Here is a 21,691-nt window from a genome sequence, read left to right as displayed (position 1 = left end):
AATGATTATATATAGGATGGATAAATAAGGTTCTACTACGTAGCACAGGGAACTATATTCAAAAGCCTGTGATAAACCACAGTGGGAAAAAATATGGAAAAGAATAGGCACATGTATAGTTGACTCAGTTTGCTGTACAATAGAAGTTGGCAATACTGTAAATCAACTACACTTCACTTTAAAAGCACCCTAACTCCCCATCCCTCCCCACCTCAGCCCCCAGCCCCCACCGTCTACCTTCTGTCCCTATGGATTGCCTCCTCTAGGGACCTCAGGAGTTGGAGTCATGGAATCCGTGCTGCATGAAATCATGCAGTACTTGCCTCTTTTTTTTTGTCTTTTGTTTGTTTTGGTTTTTTGGCCATGCCCTGTGGCTTGCAGAACCTTTTCTTAAATTTTAATTTTTATTGTAGTATTGTGAAAGTTGCTTAGTCGTGTCCGACTCTGTGACCCCGTGGACTCTAGCCTGCCAGGCCCCTCTGTCCATGGGATTCTCCAGTCCAGAATAGTGGAGTGAGTTCCTTTCTTCATGGGATCTTCCCAAACCAGGGATTGAACCCGGGTCTCCTGCATTGCAGGCAGATTCTTTACCATCTGAGCCACCAGAGAAGCCCAAGAAAACTCAAGTGGGTAGGTAGCCTATCCCTTCTCCAGGAGATCGTCCCAACCCAGGGATTGAACCCGTCTCTTAAGTCTCCTGCATTGGCAGACGGGCTCTTTACCAGTAGCACCACCTGGGAGGCCCTTAGGGCACCACAGAAGATTGACTAGAGTTCCCTGTGCTATACAGTAGGCTCTCAGTTATCTGTTATATACAGTAATGTATATATGTCAATTCCAGCCTCTCATCTCATCCCACCCTCTTCCCTTGCTATCCATAAGTTATCCTCTATATCTGTATCTAATTCTGCTCAGCAAATAAATTCATCTGTACCATTTTTCCAGATTCCACAAAGAAGCATTATGTACAATATTTATTTTTCTGACTTACTTCCCCCTGTATGACAGTCTCTAGGTCCATCCATGTCTCTGCAAATAGCACTATTTCATTCCTTTTTGTGGCTGAGTAACATTCCACTGCATATATGGACCACATCTTCCTTATCTAGTCCTCTGTTGTTGGACATTCAGGTTTCTTCCATGTCCTGGCTATTGTAAATAGTGTTGCATTGAACATTATGGTGCATGTATCTTTTTGAGTTACGGTTCTCTCTGGGTGTATGCCCGTGACAGCTTGCAGAATTTTAGTTTCCTGACCAGGTACTGAATAAACCTGGGTCCTCGGCAGTGAGAGCCCAGAGTCCTAACCACTGGACCACCGGGGAATTCCCAGAAGCTCCTCCCTTTTTAAAACTGAGTAGTATTCCACTATATGGATGGACCACATTTTGTTCACTCATTCATCCATCGGTGGATACTAGGGTTGCTTCCACCTTCAGGCTGGTGTGAATCATACTGCTATGAACGTGGATGTACAAACATCTGTTCAAGGCCACACTTTCAATTCCTTTCTGTATATACCCAGAAGTAGAATTGCTGGGTCATAATTCTATTCTGTAGTCATTCTGTTTCTACATTTTTGAGGGCCCATCATGCTGTTTTCCACAACAGCCAAGTTGTGTTTTTGTTTTTAATTTTTTGACTTCACCCCATGGCATGTGGGATCCTAATTCCCTGATCAAGGGTTGAACCCACATCCCCTGCATTGAAAGATGGAGTCTTAACCACTGGACCGCTGGGGAAGTCCAGATTGTTTTGTTTTTAATGAAATAAGTATTCAAAGCACAGATGACACTCTGTCTTCCCCACCTGCTGTCTTCCCTTCTGTGTCTGTGTTCCTCAGACGCAACCATGATGAGTGTTGCTGTGTTTCCTTCCTGTCTAGGGTTTTCCACCGTTACCACATGTTCCTAAACTCAGTTATTCTCTGCATCTTTAAAAAACATTAGGTTCATCTATTCTACTGCACGTATCTATCGGCAACATTTTTTTCTCAAGCACATTTGCAATTTTCAAACAAAAGTAAGCTATAGAAAAGAAGACGACACTGAATCCCACAATGGCCAAAACGAACGGTCAGTACTTGTTTCCCATTTTTGTGTCACAAGGAAGCTCCTCTAACACCCCATCATTGCCACAATGACCACAATCACGCACTTATGTAATGTGTCCACACTGACATGCAATCATTTGCAACTACTAATTGAAAACTGACGCAGTCACACAACCACTGATCTACCACTGACTATTCCAGCACTGGTTCCAGGGCCGGGCATGCATGCAGCAATCACACAGACCAGCATCATCCCCAACTGTCTCAAGAACAAGGCAGGCAGACAAACTCCACAAAGAATGAGGGGATTTTAAAGAGCAAGCAATACTACAATCAAAATAAAGCAGAGAACTTGGGGATTTCTCTGGTGCTCCAGTACCTAAGACTCCACGCTCCCAATACAGGGAGCTTGGGTTTGATCCCTGGTCAGGGAGCTGGTTCCTGCATGCTGCAACTCAAGATCCCACATGCCACAACAAAGACAGAAAATTCCACTTGGCCAAATACATAATTTAAAAAAAAAATGAATTGGGATGGTCTGACTCTGATTCTTAATTTGCTCCTTTCCAGATTTCATTATTAAAATGCACACATGTTGTATGTGCAGCTGGACGTTTTTCTAAAGATCTGGCTCTTCTTTTTTTTTTTCTTTCCAAGGATAGCTGGACTTTATACTTGTGTATTTGCCTATGTCATCAACTGCCCAGATCAAGATGCAGACAATTCCCTTCACCTGCCTGGCACTGCAAGCTGGTTCCATCTCCATTAAGAGATGATCACAGATGACTTGTTACTATGGATTAGTTTCGCCTGTTAGAGAATTTCACACCACTGGAATCCTATGGTGTCTATTTGTTTGTGTCTGAGACACGCATCCATGTCACTGTATCAGTCACGTGCTTCCCTTTATGTCTACATGGTACTCCATTGTAGAGATGGGATGGTTTGTTGGTCCAAGCCTCTGCTGATGGATTTTTGAATTCTGTTATGGCCTGCATTGTGTCTCCCACAAAATTCATATGTTGAATAACCCCCAGTACCACTGCAGTGGAAGTACAAGTGTATATTTAAGAGTAGAATCTTTAAAAAATTTTTTTAAAGATAAATGAAACGAGGTCATTAGGATGGGCCCTAAGCCAACAGGCCTGGTGTCCTTATAAGGACCATGTGAAGACGCAGGGAGAAGACAGCCAAGCCAGGGAGATAGGACTCAGAAGGACATTTTGGTCGCAGACTCCCAGCCTCCAGAACTGTGAGAAAATAAATTTTCATTGTTTATAAGCTGTTCAGTCTGTGGTATTTTGTTATGGCAGAAACAAATTCAAATGATTCCCAATTTGGGCCATTGTGAAAAAATCTGCTAGGAAAGTTCATGTACATGTCCTAATATGTGCCCTTTTGTGGATGTGTGCTTCTGGTGTTTTTGAAGAATACCAAGAAGTGGAATTCCACCTGTGAGCACCAGTGAGTCCTTTGAAGCTGCTGCCAAGTTTCCGACCGGTGCCACACCCTGAGTGTCCACGCTCCCCTCCTGACTCCCTCTGTAGAGTTCCTTCTGCTCTTGTCTGTTTTTTTTAATTATTTTTATTTTGGCTGTACTGGGTCTTCACTGCTGCGTTCGGGCTTTTCTCTAATTGTGAGCAGGGGGCTCCCATCGCAGCGGCTTCTCGTGGGGCACAGGTTCCAGGCATGTGAGGGCTTCAGCAGTTGCGGCTTCCGAGCTCCACGTGCGCCGGCTCAGTAGTAGCACAGGAGTTTAGTGTTCCACGGCACGTGGGATCTTCCCAGACCAGGGATCAAACCCCTGTCCCCTGCATTGCTGGGCAGATTCTTTCTCCTGCTGTTATCTTGGCTGCTGTCCTGTGGAGTCTCTGGATGTGGAAAGGATGGTGTGGTGATAAAGGACCAAAAGAATGGCTCAGGGACTTCTTTTCCATCCAACCTTGGACTGAGTCTTCTCCCCACTGTCCTATGCTTCCCTTGGCTCCCTTTTATTATCCCTTAGAAAATACCTGATTTGAAAAAAAAACATGTTCAATGTTTAAGAAAAAGTTTTCCAGGGGCTTCCTTGGCAGTCCAGTGTTTAAAACTCTGCTTCCACAGAAGTGGGTGCAAGTTCAGTTCTTAATCAGGGAACTAAGGTCGCACATGATGTGTGGGGTGGCCACCACATAAATAAATAAATAGAGAACTAAAAAGAAAATTGTATTCCATACAGAAAGAATACTGCAGTGGAAGTACAAGCAAACCTCAGAGAGGTTGCAGGTTTAGTTGTAAACCACTGCTGCTGCTGCTGCTGCTGCTAAGTCGCTTCAGTCGTGTCCGACTCTTTGTGACCCCATAGACAGCAGCCCACCAGGCTCCGCCGTCCCTGGGATTCTCTAGGCAAGAACACTGGAGTGGGTTGCCATTTCCTCCTCCAATGCATGAAAGTGAAAAGTGAAAGGGAAGTCGCTCAGTTGTGCCTGACTCTTAGCGACCCCATGGACTGCAGCCTACCAGGTTCCTCCGTCCATGGGATTCTCCAGGCAAGAGTACTGGAGTGGGGTGCCAGCGCCTTCTCCGTGTAAACCACTGCAGTAAAGCAAATATTGAAATTAATCGATAAAGAAAATATAATGAGTCACTTTTTTTTTTTTTTTGCTTTATAGGGCATATAAAACTCATGTTTGGGGGATTCCTTGATGGCTTAGTGGTAAAGAGTCCGCCTGCCAATGCAGGAGACACGATTCAATCCCTGATCCAGGAAGATCCCACATGCTGCAGAGCAACTAAGCCTATGTGCCGCAGCAATTAAGTTTGTGCCCTAGAGCCTGGGGGCCACAACTCCTGAAGCCATGGAGCCCTAGGGCTTGTACTCCACAACAGGAGAAGCCATGGCAATAAGAGGGTTGAGCACTGCAACAAGGGAGTAATCCCTGCTCCCCACAACTTGAGAAGAGCCCAAGCAGCAAAAAAGACCCAACACAGTAAAAAAATAAATACATTTTAAAAATAAATAAGAGTCATGTTTGGACTTCCCTGGCGGTCCAGTGGTTAAGAGTCTGCCTGCCAGTCCAGGGAAGTGAAGTGAAAGTCACTCACTCATGTCTGACTCTTTGAGACTCCAATACAGTCCATGGAATTCTCCAGGCCAGAATACTGGACTGGATAGCCTTTCCCTTCTCCAGGGGATCTTCCCAACCCAGTGACTGAACCCAGGTCTCCCACATTGCAGACGGATTCTTCACCAGCTGAGCCACAAGGGAAGACTGCCAGTGCAGAGAACGGGGGTTCAATCCCTGGTCCAAGAAGATTCCACATGCTGTGGGGCAACTAAGCCTGTGAGGCACAACTACTGAGCTTGTGCTCTAAAGATCCTGCTGTGCAACAGCGGAAGCTACCACAGGAGAAACCCCTTTGGCTGCAACTAGAGAAAGCCCTCACAGCAATGAAGACCCAGCACAGCCCAAAATAAATAAAATAATTTTTTAAAGTCATGTTTACACTATGTACATACGTGTGTATGTGCTCAGTGGCGTCCAACTCTTTGTGACCTTGTGGACTGTAGCCCACTAGGCTCCTCTGTCCATGGCATTCTACAGGCAAGAATACTGGAGAGGGTTGCCGTTTTTTTCTCCAGGGAATCCTCCCGACTCAGGGATCAAACCCACATCTCTTACATCTCCTGCATTGGCAGCTGGATTCTTTACCACAAGCGCCACCTGGGAAGCCCTATGTAGTCTATTTAAAGGGCGCAATAGTATTATGTCTAGGGGGGAAAAAAAAACCTTTTAATTTAATAATACTTTACTGCTAAAAATGCTAAATAAACATCATCTGACCATGCAGGGTTCTCATAAACCTTCAATTGGTAGGAAATCTATAAAGTGCAATGAAACAAAGTATGCCTGTAAAGATGAGGCCAAGTCGAAACACCCAGAAGCATCAGTGTTTGGTGGTTAAGGTCCTTTTGGGTAGCCAGAAATGGGCACAGTTTTCTCTAACAGGGGTGAAGCTCGTTGGGCAATATTTAGCTAATCCCTTAGTCATGACCGTTGTGCTGTTTTCAATTCCAACCCTTTAAACCACATTGCACTGGACGCCTTCTTATAGCCAGTTCAGTGCACTTGGATGTATATTTCCTTAGGTCCCTTCTAGAAGAGGACATGCAAATTTGTGAGTATGAAAAACATGTTAAAAGGACTTTCCTGGTGGTCCATGACCAAGACTTCAGGTTACCAATGCAGGGGGTGGGGGAAGGGGCCCGGTTCAATCCCTGGTCAGGGAACTAGACCCCACATGCTGCAACTAAAGATCCCACATGCGACTAAGACACGGTGCAGCCAAGTAAGTAAACACAAAAAAAGAAGAGATTTAAAAAATATATTAAAATATATTACATACATTATATCTTGCATATATAACATAGGATGTGTGCTATATATTAATACAAAAAATATAACTTTATAGTTTATGTATATGTTTATATTTAAACCAAAAAAAATCAGATGGTAAAAATTTTAAGTAAAACAGAAGTTTAGAAATAAGCTGCTCTTTCCTGATGGCTTACTCTCAAAGCATTCTCTCAGCAACAGTTTGATAATTCTGTTCCTAAAATAGCTTGAATGTATCTACATATCTATCTACTATTATTAAAGATGTACAAAAATTGGTTCCTATAGCATATGCCATTTTATACCTTGCTTCATCTCCTTTTCTTGGATGTATTTTTAACATGACCTCAAGTAGATCTACTTCCCTAAGGACTGAATAGCATTTAATAGACTACAGCATAGCATGCTTTTTTTTCTTTTAATATTTATTTATTTGGCTACACCAGGTCTTAGTTGCAGCATGCCAGATCTTCCCTGACCAGGGATCAAACCCAGGCCCCCTGCATCAGGAGCTCTGCGTCTTAGCCACTGGACCACCAGGGAAGTCCCAGCAGCATAACACGTCTTGATCTATTTAACCGGCCGCTGTTAATGGGCAGATAGGAATTTCCAGTTTTTGCTATCATGAACAGTACTGCTTGGATAGCTTGTTCTCACATCTTTACATACATTCCCAGGTTTTTCTCACAGGTTGAATTGTCAACTGGCTCAAAGGAAAACATGTATGTGTATTTAAGTTTTAGTAGATATCATCAATATGCCATCTGAAGAGTTTGCATAATCTCACTAACAAAGTACGGGACTGTCTTTTTCTCTGTATCTTTGCTACCATTGAGTAATATCAAATTTTTACAGTTTTGCCCAACTGCAACATTCAGTGTTTGGATTTTGCATTTCTTGAAGTAAACTTGAGTGAGTTTGCACAAATGTTTATTGACTCTTTGTACAAACTTTATAATAGTTTCATCTGTTGCCAGACTGCCCTCTTTCTTTTTTTTTTTTTTGGCAGTGCCTCACAGCTTGCAGTCCTAGTTTCCTGACCAGGAATTGAACCCATGACCCCTACAATAGAAGTTTGAAGTCCTAACCACTGATTGTTACTGTCTTGTCCGACTCTTTGTAACCCCATGGCCTGCAGCATGCCACGCTTCCCTGTCCTGCACTATCTCTCAGAGTTTGCTCAGATTCAAGTCTACTGAGTCAGTGATGCTATCTAACCATCTCATCCTCTGGTGCCCTCTGGACCACCAGGAATTCCCAACCACCCTCTTTATTTACTTATTTTCCCAGCCTCCTTCCTGGTCTCTTGCTAATTTATTCCTTTCCACCCTATCCTCTACAGGCTTCCAGAATAATCTTTCTCACAAGAAAATCTGGTCACATTGGGTCACCATTCAGAACATGTCAGTGCCTCACTCACACCCCACAGCCTGCAGGATAAAGAGCCTATCCTGAGAATTCCCTGGTGGTCCAGTGGCTAAAACTCTGTGCTCAAGATACAGGGTGGCTGGGTTTGATCCTTAGTCAGGGAACTAGTTCCCACGTGCCACAACTAAGACTCTATGCAGCCAAATAAATAAAAATAAATATTTTAAAAAACGTTATATATATTATATATATATACATGTATATATATATATATAATATATATAAGAGACTATGATCTTTAGTCTAGTATTTAAAGTCCTTTATAATCTGGTTCCTATCGGTTCCAAATACCCACGAATTGAGCACTTATCAAGTGTAGACACCCTGAGGGTGCTGGGGACCCAGAAGTGAACAAAGCAGGCAAATGTGTTTCTGCAGAAGTCTGCAGCAGTTTTTACCATTTTTTTCATTATCATCCCTCTAAAGGAGAAAAATGGAATTATCTTCCATTTAAATCAGTGTTAATCTAATTACATTTAATTTCTCCCTAACAATAGAAATTAAACGTTTAGGAATAAGATTTTGTCTGGGAGGGTTGGCTTTGGAGGCCACAAATCATTGTCATCTCCAAGTTGGTTTTTTTTGTTTGTTTGTTTCTTTTTTGCCACAGAACAATTAATTTTGGTCCCCTTGGGAGTCATATCACTCCCACTGAGAATGCATACAGTAGAGGGAACGCTGGACAATAAGCAATAAATGAAAGAAAATGGAAAAGATTATATCAGGGAGCCAAGAATGTTACTAGGAATTCCCAGGTGGTCCAGTGGTTAAGACTCTGCACTTCCACTGCAGCGCCCAGGTCTGATACCTGGTTAGGGAATTAAGATCCTGCAAGCCTCACCGTGCGGGGGCGGAAAAAAAAGAAAAAAGTTACTCAAGGAGGGAGAATAGTTAGGGGGTGACTTGATAGCTTGATCATTTGAATCAGGAAAGTTCTTTCCAGACAAGGAAGACCAGTTTTGGTTTCTTCAGCTGAAAAATGGAAACGATAATTTCCTCCTCACAGTTCCTGCAAACAGTCAGAGCTATATAATTGAGCTTTATTGTCATTATTTTTAATTTTTAAAAAAAGTAAAAGAAAAGGTCCGGTGGTTAAGATTCAGTGATCCCAATGCAGGCCCTCCTGGTCCAGGAACTAGATCCCACATGCCGCAACTAAGACCCAGGGCAGCCAAATAAATAAATAAATAAATAAATAAATAAGATTTTCAGGTAAATGAGCCGAGCCTCTATTCAGCGATTAATAGTAAGATACCAGGGCCCAGCCTCTCACAGACCCGGCGCTTCTACCTCCGTCCGTAGGGGGCGCTGTGGAGTGCTACGGCTGCTCTAGGCAGCGGAGCCGGAAGTCTCTTTCACCTCTTACTTCCGGTCTTTGGCCCAGGCTTGGGCTGCGTGGAGATTTTGCGATGCCGACCGGAGACTTTGAGTGAGTCAGGGGTCGTGGAGGGGGTTTGGGAAGCAGACCGGGGATGGGGGGCGGTCCTAGGAGTTAATATGGAGCCTGGGTGCGTTGAGGCCGCGGGAGCCGGGCCTCGCCTCACTTATCCCTCCTTTTGACAAACTTGTCCCCGCAGTTCGAAGCCCAGTTGGGCGGACCAGGTGGAAGAGGAAGGAGAGGACGGTGAGTCTACCTTGTCGCCTCGGATCACCGCAGCCCGGCCTCCCCCCGCCGCCCCCAGGCCGTCACTGCTGCCTGCTCTGATCCTCCACCCTGGCACCGCCGTCAGACCCTGCATCTCCCCTCACAGCCAGCCCCTGCCCCGCGCCACTCTCATCTGGGCCAGCCTATCTCCAACTCCATATGTTCACCAGCCAGCCCATCTTCTGCCGTGCCGCCGCCCAAGTCCTTGATGCCAGCACTTCTGCTTCCCTACTCCTGGCAGGAAATTGTTTAACAGCCACACTCCTGCCTTTGTATTAATACTATTGCCCGGATGCCTATGGCCCTCCCCTGCCCTCCGGCCCTCAGGCCAAGGATCCCCTTCCCCTTCTCATTGCTGGAAGTTACTACCGGCCAGCTCCGTGTCTCTGAATGGCTATCCCAAGACACTTCCTGGCCAGTCCTCTGCCCTTGGTCCCACCTTTCTCAGCTCCTGGTGCAGGCATCATCCCAGAGGTCCCTTGATTTCAGCTTGGGAGTTCCTGTCCCTGCCCACCCCCACGCCCCCCCAGCTGACCCCTGCTCCCTCCACTCCCTGTCACAGACAAATGTGTCACCAGCGAGCTCCTCAAGGGGATCCCCCTGGCCACTGGGGATACCAGTCCAGAGCCTGAGCTATTGCCGGGAGGTGAGTGCCCGACTTCACTCCAGCCCTGGGCCATCTCTCTCCCCAGCCTCCTTCCTTCTGGTCCCTATTACCCAGGGCTCAGTTCCTTTGTCTCTTCCTCTCTCCCAGCTCCACTGCCACCTCCCAAGGAGGTCATCAATGGAAACATCAAAACAGTGACGGAGTATAAGATAGATGAGGATGGCAAGAAGTTCAAGGTGAGGCTGGGGAAGAGGTGGGAGCCCTTTGCTTGAGGGGCACTTGGACTAGGAGAGAGTGGTGTGTTGGATGTCTTGATGAGGAAGATCTGCTAGGAACTTTGAGGAGCAGAAGGCCCAAACGTTTCCCCTCCTATCCACAGATCGTCCGCACCTTCAGAATTGAGACCCGGAAGGCCTCAAAGGCTGTGGCAAGGAGGAAGGTAAGACCCTTCTCCCCCTTTCTTGGGGGGCTCCTCCAGGGCTGACTCAAAGAAAAAATAGGAGTTCTTTTCTGTATTGCCTTCATTTTTAGAAGTGGGGTTTAACTGTTTGTTAAACAATTTCCTGGTGGCTTCCCTGGTGGCTCAGTGGTAAAGAATCTGCCTGCAATGCAGGAGATGCTGGTTCATCCCTGGGTCAGGACGGTACCCCGGAGAAGGGGATGATTACCCACTCCAGTGTTCTTGCCTGGAGAATTCCATGGACAGAGGAGCCTGGTGGGCTATAGTCCATAGGGTCGCAAAAAGTTAGACATGATTGAGAGACTAATGCTTTTTTGTTTTTTTCTAATTTTTTTGGTTGCACCACACAGCATGTGGGATCTTAGTTCCCCGAGCAAGGCTTGAAACCACGCCTCGTGCATTGAGAGTGCGGAGTCTTAACCACTGGGCCACCGGGGAAGTCCCCTGGGTGTACCTGTTTTGTTGGAGCAGAACTGAGGCCTGTGTGCAGTCCGTGGGGGCCCTGAAAAGTCCAGCAGGTGCAGGAGTGGGAGCGGAGGGGTTGGTTCTTACTTCTCTTGGCTTGTCGCCTGGGAGGAACAGAGCCAAGCCCTCCTGTGAGGTGGTCGTAGCAGCAGCAGTGATGGCAGTAAATACGTTTGCACAGTTACCTACATACTCTGTGTTAGACCCAGGTGCTTCGTGGGAAGTATTTTCTCATTCAGTCCCCCTAGCATTCCAGGGAGGTGTGGGGAGCATTGTGGTCCCTTATAGGGGAGGATGCCAAGGTGCAGGTTGTTTAAGGAGCTCCAGGCCCCTGGAAATCTGGGTGATCCTGCACACCCCTGAGTATCACTTGGTGGAAGCTGGTCAGCCCCTGCCAGGGGTTGTTGGCTCTGGACCTGTTTACCCCTGAGCCTCAGTTTTTTCATCTGTAACATGAGGCTGAGAGCTGCCCCTACTCTTGGAGCTGGCATGAAGCTGGGGCCTGGCATGCCCTCAGGGAATAGCGACTGTCATCATCACTTCTCCAAGGAGCATTTGAGGGCGGTGAATAGGGTTCAAGACTCACTCACCCTCAAGGTGGCTCTTGTTAAGTCTAGGGTGCAAATGGAGGGGGTCCCACTTGTCCTTGCCCTGACCTGTCCCCCATCCTGCCTTGAGCTCAGAACTGGAAGAAGTTTGGGAACTCAGAATTTGACCCACCGGGGCCCAACGTGGCCACCACCACAGTCAGCGATGATGTATCCATGACATTCATCACCAGCAAAGAGGTAAGTGCGGTGGCTGGCAGGGGGAGCCAGTGGCCAGGGTGTTACTGGAGGCAGCAGGGGAGCAGCTGAACTGCCGTCTGAACTGCCCCCACCTGCCCTGCCAGGATCTGAACTGCCAGGAAGAGGAGGACCCAATGAACAAGCTCAAAGGCCAGAAGATAGTGTCCTGCCGAATCTGCAAGGGTGACCACTGGACCACCCGCTGCCCCTACAAGGACACGTTGGGGCCCATGCAGAAGGAGCTGGCCGAACAGCTGGGCCTGTCCACTGGCGAGAAGGAGAAGCTCCCTGGAGGTGCCAGGACCTTGGGATATTGCTGGCAGGCTTGGGGGTTGGGGGGAGGAGTGGGAGTGGAACACAGGAATTGCGTGCATGTCTGGGAGTCGTGGGTCCTCACCTGGGGTCTGGACAGGACCAGCAGTGTTGGTGGTTATCACCTCCCACACAGCAGTAAGGCTGTGGCCACAGCCCACCTTGGTTTGTGTGAAAGGCTGCAGGTGGGTGCTCTGCTGGTGACGTCACCTGTCTCTCCCTGTTGGGGCTGGTGAGAGCCTGTAGTGAGCACGGCTGCAGGTGTAAGGACATTGCGCGTAGTGAGGGAAGATGGCTGTTCTCTCAGTGTGTCTGTCCTGACAGGAGCTTGCTGTGTTTGCACACGTATGCACGCACACACACAGACACACACACATACACTGGAGTTCTATACTTATGACTCATGTGCACAGCCACTTGTCACCTGTCCCCGGGATGGGACCCTGGGGGCTGTTGCTACCCTGTGCACCATCCTGGTGTGTGTGTGAGGCTGGGCGTTTTCTCACCGTGGGTTCTCTCGCTTTTCCTGTGCTGCTGGCAGACAGGGCATGTGGGTGGATCAGCCTGGGTGTGACCTTTAAGTCCTTTTAGTCCTTTTAAGACCTTTAGCCCTTGAAGAGATCCGCCAGATGGCCTGTGGTTTGAGAGAGAGGGTGCTTGGGGCTGGATCATGGCCGGAGCGGCTAGCGTCCTGGGCCAGGCCTGTGCCAGGGGAAGCTGGACCTAACCTTGCTTTGGTCCCCAGAGCTGGAGCCTGTGCAGGCCACTCAAAACAAGACTGGGAAGTACGTGCCTCCGAGCCTGCGCGACGGGGCCAGCCGCCGCGGGGAGTCCATGCAGCCCAACCGCAGAGGTGAGGCAGGGAGGGCACCCCAGTGCTGGGCTGGTGCGCGGGCGGGCACCCCTTGTACCCTGTGATTATCCCGTGGGTGGGGCCGGCCCCTCACCGACGCCTCTCCTTGCCTGCCCAGCTGATGACAATGCCACCATCCGTGTCACCAACCTGTCTGAGGACACTCGTGAGACCGACCTGCAGGAGCTCTTCCGGCCCTTTGGCTCCATCTCCCGCATCTACCTGGCAAAGGACAAGACCACCGGCCAGTCCAAGGTGGGCCAGTGGCCGTGGGGGCGGGGCGGGGTCCTGACTCCCAACGGTGCCCTGAGCGTTGTCCCTGACCCCCACTCCCTCCCGCAGGGCTTTGCCTTCATCAGCTTCCACCGCCGCGAGGACGCTGCGCGTGCCATTGCCGGGGTGTCCGGCTTTGGCTACGACCACCTCATCCTCAACGTCGAGTGGGCCAAGTAAGACCTCTGCCCTCCACCGCCCCTCATGGCATCGTAGCTGATGCTTGGGCTGACTGTGGGCCTCACCAGGGATGTCCCGGGGTGTGGGTCTTTGGCTGTCCTTTGCTTCTCATGGAGGGCCCCACACCCCAAGGCCTGTCTGGCCCCGGGTGTGCTCCGTGCCCTGTCCCCCCTCCTCCCCGTGGAGTTTGTGTTGTGTATGTAAGATGGGTGGTGGTCCTGGGACTCCCTAAAGGGTCTAGAGCCCCCTCACTTGCCATCCTCACCCACCTCCTGCTTCCCTTTCTAGGCCATCAACCAATTAAGCCAGCTGCTGCTGTTGCTGCTCAGCCCCTGGCCCCGGGACCCTTCAGTGACAGAAGGCAGCCTCCTGGAGCAGAGGGCTTCAGGGCAATAAAAAGTCTCTAGTCTCTAGCCTTGTGCCGTACCATTTATTCCCTGATGTCAATCACACTGTTGTGGGTGGGGCTGGGGCTGGGGCTGGGCCAACCCCCCACCCCCCACACCCCTGATCTTGGGTTTGCTCTGTGGCCCTGCGCAGGGTTAGTGCTGTGAGTGGAAGCTCCTGCAGCTCTGGCATGGGCGCCCCCTGGTCCCACTGGAGGCCCTTCTGTGGGGAGGAAGTGGGGGCTCCTGGCCTGTCAGGGGGCTCAGGGCCGGGGGCCTGCTCTCTGCCTCCATTCTCCTGCTGGGTTCCAGCATCTTGTGATGAGGAGGGGGCTAAAGATGGGCCGGGTCACGGGCTCAGCTCGGGGGACTGGAGCCCTGAGGTTTGGGGGGTGGCTGTGACATTGAGGGGCAGGGCTTGGCTGGAGCACGTGGTGTCCTTTGGGGTCTGTCCCTGCCCGCAGCGTTGGCGGCAGCAGTCCAGGCTGGGCACCACAGCCATGTAGAGTAGCGGGTGGATGCAGATGGCTAGGGGTACAAGGCCCCGTGTCACCTGGTGGGCCAAGTATGTCCTTCGGGCCAGTGCCTTCTCAGCCGCGGCCTCACTTGCAAAACCTGGGCAGAGGGCTTGCCAGTGCAGCCGGGCGTACACGTTGAGCACTGCCGTGATATAGTAGGGCACGTAGGAACTGGCATAGAGAGCCACACCGCTGGCCACCAGCACCGTCACCTGCAGCTTGTTGGCTGCTGTCATGCCGTGGCTGTGCTGCACGGCCCGCCCCAGGGCGCCGTAGGCTGCCAGGGTGAGCAGCAGCGGCAGGCCGCAGCCCAGGGCCGCCAGCGCCAGGCTGTAGACCCGGTAGGCCTCGAGCTGGCTGTCACCCGCCGTCCCCAGGCACTTGGTACAGGCCCCTGGGCTGGTCACAGAGCACTGGCCTTGGCGCTGGGACCTGCTCAGGTGAGAGAAGCTGAGCGTGGGGGCAGCGAGCAGGACCGCCAGCGCCCAGCCAGCGGCGCTGACAGCCCAGGCGTGCTTGGGCCGCAGTTGGCTGTGGGTGAAGAAGGGGTGGACGATGCCCATGTAGCGGTTGAGGCTGATGCAGGTGATGAAGATGACGCTACCCAGCAGGTTGCAGGTGAAGAGGAAGCGCTCGAGGCGGCAGGCAGCCTCCCCGTAGCGCCAGTGCTTGGGCGGGTAGAAGTAGGCAGCAAGGGGGGGCAGCGTCAGGGCATAGAGCAGGTCGCTGACTGCCAGCTGGGCCGAGAAGATCACAGCTGGGGGCCAAGGGCGCTGCTCCCGGCTGCAGAACCGGTACAGGGCCAGGCTGTTGCCGGCCAAGGCCACCAGGAACTCGGCTGCCAGCATGGGCCACAGAAAGCCCTCTTGGAGGCCACTGAGGAGGCGATCTGCAGCCTCCGAGAAGTTGACTGGGCACTGCATGGCACCTGTGAGCAGAGGGTGTGGCACATCAACCCTGCCCCTCACTGTGGCTCCCGCTGTGGCACCCTTACCTATTGTGTCCAGGAGCCCCTTGTGGGCATGTTTCCAGAGTGCTTTTCCACACCCAGGAGGGGGGTGCCAGCCACAGCACGTTTGTACAGAGGGACTCAGAGACCAAGGAAGGTTAGAAGCCCAGGGTCCATTAGGCTGTGTCCTGGGGCAAGAACCAGGGAGGCACAGAACCTGGCATCGATCACCAGCACCACCAGGGCCTGGGGCGGAGAAGCAAGAGCCCCCCCACCCCCCTCTACAACTCTAAGTCCCACATGTCAGAGTCTGTACCCACAAGTGTCACCATCTACCTGGATCAGGAGTCTGGTCCACCTCGCTGTCCCTGCTCCCACCCTCATCGTCCATCTGTCCACACAGCCTCCAAAGGGCAGCTGAGTCAGGTCACAGCCATACACTCCCGGACTCTCTCCCTACCTACCTGGAAGAAAAACCAGTGCTCATCTCTTCCCACAGTGCCCTGAGGGAGCTACCGCTCCCACCCCATGCACTCATTTGTGGCTCTCGCCAACCATGGTGTCCTGGCTGTTCTTTAAGGCAAAACCTACCTCAGGGCCTTTGCATTGGCTGATGCACCAGGCTTCCCTGGAGGCAGTCCCCCTCTCCTCCTCCTGGTCTTGGGTCCTAAGGTGACCCTAACCTGGCGACTGCTCCCCGTGGTCCCCTACCATGCTTACTTTTCTTCCACAGCTCTATCCCCATCCATGTGACCACTGTAAGGAAAATCCCCAGAACTTTCCCTCCCAACGGTACAAGTGCCCTGCTCCTGGCCTCCGCATGCCAGCACTTGGGATGCGGCAGTGTAGGGGAGCTGAGCTCTGTAACCTATCCTTCATACACCCCACTCAGCCTCAGCTTTCTTAGGAATGGCCTGGACTCCTGGCTGGTCCAGCAGGCGGGCCATTAGCTCTGTGCACATACCCCTTCCATGACTCAGATGGCTCCTCCACTTTCACTTCTGCCTTCCTATCCCACCCCTCTCGTCTGGGAGGAAGTGGGTCCAGCAGTGATTCTTTACCCATCTCCCCCCCACCGTCTAGGAGCCGGCCACCTCCACCCCCAAGGCCCTGGATGTGCCTGGTTTCACGAGCCCGGTCTCGCTGGCTCCTCACCTGAGATGTTGCTGGCTGAGGCTCGCATGGCCTGCCTCTGGGTCTGCAGCCGCACTGTGCCCCGTGTAGCGCGCTCCCTTCTGAGACACAAGCCGCTGGCCCCTCCCCTTCCTGGCAGCACCACTTTCAGCCCGCGAAGCGGGTCTGGACACACGCCTCACTTCTACTTCCCTCCTTCTGACAGCACCCAACCTCCAGAGCTCCTTCATCTGCCGTGGGGGCACTGGGTAGGCTGGGGAGGGGTCCAGGGCCCCAGGGCACCACAGAAGGGTCACAGCTGTGTCACCCTGGCATATGAAATAAGACCTTGCACATCCACTGCCCAGGTGCAGACAGAGGCCCAGGTACAGAGCAGAAAGCAGGCCCACCATTTCAAATGCAGACTCAGCCTCATGAGAAATGAATTTATTAGAGTGGAAAGTGGGACAGCAGCTCTCCTTTATGAAAGGAAACCGAGGGCTGCGCCTGGAGGCCCAGGAGGGGAGCCCAGCACAGCATCTCTCGGGCCCCAATCTGGGGCGTTCTATCTGCCACCCAGGCTTGGCCTCAGGTTGCTCTCTTGAGTGGCCGAGGTTGGCCTTGCCCACGGTTCCTGGCAGCCCCCCTGTGTCCCATCTTGGCCTGGGCACCTGGGCCCCTCCGATCACTGCCTCGGTCCGGCTTCCGTTCCTTCAGCCGCTGCTTCTTGCCTGGGGGCCCAGTGGGCCGCCTCCTCTTGGCTGCCTTTGGAAACATGTCTGCAGGGAGAAACGGTGTCAGGGCCACCAGGGCGCAGGGACAGACAGGCGCGTGGTACCCAGGTGCCCTGAGCCCTGTCTGCCACACACCTTCATCAGGCTCCTCGCCCACAGCCTGGCGGAAATACTCAGCCTCATCCTCTTCTTCCTCTTGCTGGCTGGTCCCCTCTGCCTCTGGCGGGGCCCCAGGGTCCTCTGCATCACTGTCCCCATCGGCCTCTGCCCGCGCCCGCTTCATGCCTGCCAGGCTCTTCTTCCTGGAGGAGGGACATCGGTCAACATGGCAGCCTGCACCTGGGACCCCACCCCACCTGCCTGGTGACCACACACTTGTGAGCCTCTCGCTGCTCCCGCTTGCGCCGAACATTCTGGGCCTGCTGGTCCTGTCTCTGGGCCTTGAGCCGCAGCTTCTCCTCCTTGGCAGCCAGGATGGCCTGGAGCTCCTCCTCTGTTTTGTGCACTGAGCAGGAAGAGGCGGCCACTGAGCTCTTCATCCCCAAGACCCAGGGGAACCTGCCCATGACCAGGCCGCAGGCCCCACTGTGCCCCCGGCCCCACCCTCACCGAGCCTGTGGAACAGCACGTTGCCCTCTCCGACCCCCTCTTGGATCTTGATGAGCTCCAGCGTCATCCGAGGCCCAATCTGGAGGGACAGCAGAGGACAGGATGGGGTGTCAGTGCCTCCTCGGGGATGGGGGGAGCCACCAGGCCTACCCTGCACTGGGCCTCACCTCTGTGAGCCGCACGGCACTCTGCTGGGCCCGCATGTTACCACGCCCTGCCACAGCCTGCGGCAGTTCTGTGATGTTGTGCTCGCCGTCGGGCTCTGCCTCACTCTCCGACAGCCCTGCGCCCCTGCGTGGGGGACACAAAGGGCTCAGCAGAGGCTCCCTGGCACCAAGGACAGCTTTGGGGTCCCCTGGAGTGTGGTGCCCCTAACCCCCCACCTCCAGCCCCAGCCCTCCTCACGTGGCCAGCAGTTCACTGATGTCCTGCAGGCGACTCATGTTGGGGAACTTCTCCTGGAGAAGCTTCTTCATCCCACGACTGGCACCCACAGGGACCACCTTGATGCTGCTGTAGGGGTCAGAGGGAGGCGGGGAGGGGGGTCAGGGTCACAGGTCAGCTCTACCCTGCCAGCCCTTTCCACAGTGCGTCAGTGCGTTTACTTTGAGATTGAGCAATCACAGAGTCTCAGCAGCTGCGCTGTCATCAGCCGCACAGGGGGCCAGGCAACCCCCGCCAATTCCCCACTGAGAACTCACTAGTGACGGAAATCCAGCTCCTGGGCGTCAGGGTTGTAGTTGATGAGAAGGCAGCGCTTGATGGTGTTCAGGTTCACCTGGGAGAGAAAAGCGGGCACGGCACCTGCTGAGTGTTCCCTGGGCCTCCCTATGTGCCAGAGCCCCTACCGAGCCCTGGCTATGGCCACACTCCAGAAGGGCGGCCTGGGTGCTGCCAGCACTGCAGGGACAGATGGGGCTGCAACTGGTGTCCACGGGCTACCAGGGGTTAGAAATCCAGCTTCCGAGGCCCGTTGAGGTTACCCACACTGGACTCCCGGATGACTGGCATCTAATAAGCCTAATTTGAGACCCACTAATGCCAGGGATCAGGAGCCAGACCGATTTAAAGAATCCAGTCCTGCCTTCTTGTCCTTCGTATCTAACCTCAGACTAGTGTCTTCACCTCTGGCAGCCTCAGTTTCCCTCTCTGTAAAATGGAACACGCTACCTAGCTTAGATGAGCATTCAGTGAAAGCACGCTTAAAAAATAAAATACCATGACCTGCCAGATGGGAGAGCATGAATGGGTTTAGAACTCAGGACCCAGAACTCTCAGCCTTCGGGCTAGGAGGTGAAGACTGAGCCTGAGTGTGGTCCTTGCTGCCTGCTTCACCTACACTCACCTCCATCACACATGGCCTGGCTTACCTTATGCACGTTGATGGAGGGGAACAGGTTCTGGAACATGGTAGCCATGAGCTTCACATGCATGCCATGCGGGCCAAAGCTGTTGAGCACCAGGAGGGGTGGGTGGGCAAACTGCTGCTCATGCATGCGGTGCCGGCGTAGTGAGGAGACCACATCACGCACCAACGTGTACTGCAGGGGGAGGCGAGGAATGGGTGACCACCCGTCCAGCACACGCAGCTGGTGCAATTCCCCAAACCCAGCTCCTGCCCCTCGGAGGCCTCACGTCCCCTCTTGCGTTGTGAAAGTCACTCAGTCGCGTCTGACTCTTTGTGACCCCAAAGACTATACACACAGTCCATGGAATTCTCCGGGCCAAAATATTGCAGTGGGTTCCCTTCTCCAGGGGATCTTCCCAACCCAGGGATCAAACCTAGGTCTCCTGGGTTTGCAGGCCGATTCTTTACCAGCTGAGCCCCATGTCACCTTGAGTCCTTACCTTGTTGATCCTGAAGGTCAGGGTGGGGCCTCCTGGGAGACGCATCAGTTTCTGCAGAAGGAAAGATCTGTGAGGGTTGAGGTGTCTCATTCAGGAGCGGGGTTGGAGGGGGTGGGAAATGGAGACCACCGCCTATCTCTTCAGAGCGTTTACTTTGAAGCCAGAATCACGGCAGCTCAGAGGCACAAGGGTCATCATGAGAGCTGGCAGCGGAGGAGGGTATGGGGAGTAAGAGCATCCACTCACAAAGTAGACGTTGGTCTCTGTTTTGCTCACAATCAGGAAATGTGTGACCCCAAGGGGCCCAGCCACTGCTACACAATCTTTCAGAGAGTTTTTCTTCCGTATCTGGAAACCATAAAAAGAAAAATGGACAATCACAGATAACCTCTTATCAAGCAAAGCCTTTAAGCCTAACCTGTTACGCCATTTCTTACACTTAACCCTTTAGAGAACTAGGGGGAGAGAGGAATGGAATGCTCTTGGCCTCTAGAGCCAATCAGACTTTAACTGAAGCTTCTGTCTCTTGACACTGCATCACCACATTTTTCAGAGGGCCCATCTGAGGCTCAGCGAGGTTAAGTAACTTGGCTCGGGCCTTTGAGAGAAGCCAGCTTTGCTAACTCGACTCCCCTCTTAACCATCAGCCTTAGGCACTCAGCCAAGCTCCATGTTGGGTGCGTTCATCTGCTCGCCCTCGCTGCTGCCCCTCAAAGACCTGAGAGGCAGGCACGATGGTCCCCATAAAGATCCCTTTCTCCAGCCTGGGAAACTGAGGCCCCCAGCGGTTTCGAGGATGAAGCCACCCCCGCAGCTGAAAAGACGAGGCCCAGGGTGGGTGAAGGTGGGCTGGGTGATGCAGACCTGCAGGCGGGTGGCGGTGAGCGGCTCCATGACCCGCCTCAAGTCCATACTGAGCTGCTGGACGCTGCGACCCACGCGGCCCCGAGCAAACACGAACGAGTGCGGCTGCGCGGCATAGGCTTCGAGGTTCCGGAGATGGGCCTGGGCGCGCGCGCGCTTCTGGTGCCGGGACTGCGGGGACAAGAGGCAAGAGGTGAGCCCCGCGGCCGCTGGTGGAACCCCGCCCGCGCTGCCCGCTGTCCTGGCCGCCGCGACTCACCCTCCCCGACTGTCCCATGCCGCCGTCCTTTCCACGAGGCCTCGTCTGCCGGCTGCTTCCGGCACCGCTCCGCTCACTTCCGGCTCCGGCGAAGCGACTATGGGAGGCGCCGCGATGACGTCACCAACAGTGCATGCGCACCAGGCGGCGAGAAAACCTTCGGAGGGGTTGCTATGGAGACATCGCGGGCCTGTTTCTACGGAAACCAGGGCGGGGCCATGGTTCGAAATGAGCCGCTGGTTCGAAATGAGCCGCTGGTTCGAATCCCGCCTCGGCCATTTCCACGAGCTGTGCGATTCTGAGAGCCAAATTCTCCACTCTGAGGCTCCTAAAATATCCTAAATGATCATCATTTTCTCTCTGACCTGCGAATTAAGAGAGATGATGTGTACACAATACTTGGCACCCTGGCGCCAGGCACTTGGGAGCCTGAGAGGAGGGTGGCGCCTTGGCAATTACTCGCTTGGGCGCCCAGCTCCTGAGGATCAGCTGTCCCTCGCAGAGGCCCTGTCTGTGGACTGGCTGGGGGATGGAAACTCCACATCACCTTCTGGAAATTCAGGGCAAGGCGGGCGCTTGGTCAATAATTCCCCCCCTCCCAGTTTCCGCTCAAAGCCCCAGTCTTGGCCTCAGGCCTCTGGCTTCTTCCCCAGAACCTTCGGGTGGGGGAAGAGATTTCCCCCAACATCTCTCTCCCTGTTCCATCTGTTTCCTTCCCGTGTCTCCACTCCCCACTTTACTCCCCTCCCTCGTTTGTCTCCCCACCACTTGCTCCCCCTCTCCTGTCTCCGCACTCTAATTTTTTCTCCTCTCCCCACTTCTGTCTCCCCCTCCCCATCCCTGCCTTCTCCCTGTCTGCCTCCCTCTCCGCAGCCTTGCTCCTGCCATCAATTGTCTCGTTCATCATCTACAAGTTTCCGCCTTTCTCCTCTCTCTGCCCCGTTTCCCATTTCTCTCTTCTCATCTCTCTC

General features: G+C 52.7%; 2 protein-coding genes and 2 non-coding genes across 5 annotated transcripts; 1 reads left to right on the top strand and 3 right to left on the bottom strand.

Moving 5' to 3' along the window:
- Positions 1-9,204: 9,204 nt before the first annotated feature.
- Positions 9,205-13,853, top strand: EIF3G (eukaryotic translation initiation factor 3 subunit G). Of its 2 annotated transcripts, XM_052643425.1 has the most exons (11): positions 9,205-9,286; positions 9,435-9,481; positions 10,065-10,148; positions 10,257-10,345; positions 10,489-10,548; positions 11,718-11,822; positions 11,927-12,116; positions 12,880-12,987; positions 13,106-13,242; positions 13,330-13,436; positions 13,729-13,853. In XM_052643425.1, the coding sequence occupies exons 1-11, from the start codon at positions 9,267-9,269 to the stop codon at positions 13,742-13,744; spliced, it is 963 nt and encodes a 320-aa protein (XP_052499385.1). In that variant the 5' UTR covers positions 9,205-9,266; the 3' UTR covers positions 13,745-13,853. The 2 variants fall into 2 exon arrangements, with proteins under 2 accessions (XP_052499385.1, XP_052499384.1); XM_052643424.1 differs by having other exon boundaries at positions 10,065-10,345.
- A 322-nt stretch (positions 13,854-14,175) lies between these two features.
- On the bottom strand, positions 14,176-20,794 carry P2RY11 (purinergic receptor P2Y11). The gene is made up of 13 exons (XM_052642778.1): positions 20,721-20,794; positions 20,462-20,632; positions 19,844-19,945; positions 19,598-19,648; positions 19,120-19,290; positions 18,451-18,527; positions 18,155-18,262; positions 17,917-18,040; positions 17,750-17,828; positions 17,516-17,645; positions 17,276-17,442; positions 17,099-17,185; positions 14,176-15,272 (listed from the first exon to the last, which is right to left on the bottom strand). Exons 1-13 carry the CDS (start codon positions 20,736-20,738, stop codon positions 14,176-14,178), a joined length of 2,382 nt encoding a protein of 793 aa, XP_052498738.1. The 5' UTR covers positions 20,739-20,794.
- Positions 18,332-18,411, bottom strand: LOC128051833 (small nucleolar RNA U105B). The gene has a single exon (XR_008199762.1). It is a non-coding gene; the product is annotated as a small nucleolar RNA U105B (small nucleolar RNA).
- LOC128051825 (small nucleolar RNA SNORD105) lies at positions 19,724-19,807 on the bottom strand. Its single transcript, XR_008199755.1, has one exon. It is a non-coding gene; the product is annotated as a small nucleolar RNA SNORD105 (small nucleolar RNA).
- Positions 20,795-21,691: the final 897 nt, after the last annotated feature.

This window comes from Budorcas taxicolor, chromosome 7, assembly GCF_023091745.1.
Source record: "Budorcas taxicolor isolate Tak-1 chromosome 7, Takin1.1, whole genome shotgun sequence".
Lineage (NCBI taxonomy): Eukaryota > Metazoa > Chordata > Mammalia > Artiodactyla > Bovidae > Budorcas > Budorcas taxicolor.
This window is presented reverse-complemented; position numbering and strand designations above follow the sequence as displayed.

Coding starts and splice junctions, on each gene's coding strand:
- EIF3G (XM_052643424.1), top strand. CDS start 9,267: ATGCCGACCGGAGACTTTGA. Junction 10,549..11,717: donor AGGCTGTGGCAAGGAGGAAG/GTAAGACCCTTC, acceptor CCTTGAGCTCAG/AACTGGAAGAAGTTTGGGAA. Junction 13,243..13,329: donor AGACCACCGGCCAGTCCAAG/GTGGGCCAGTGG, acceptor TCCCTCCCGCAG/GGCTTTGCCTTCATCAGCTT.
- P2RY11 (XM_052642778.1), bottom strand. Junction 17,829..17,916: donor GTGCCGTGCGGCTCACAGAG/GTGAGGCCCAGT, acceptor CTGTCCCTCCAG/ATTGGGCCTCGGATGACGCT. Junction 17,443..17,515: donor GAGCAGCGAGAGGCTCACAA/GTGTGTGGTCAC, acceptor TCCCTCCTCCAG/GAAGAAGAGCCTGGCAGGCA.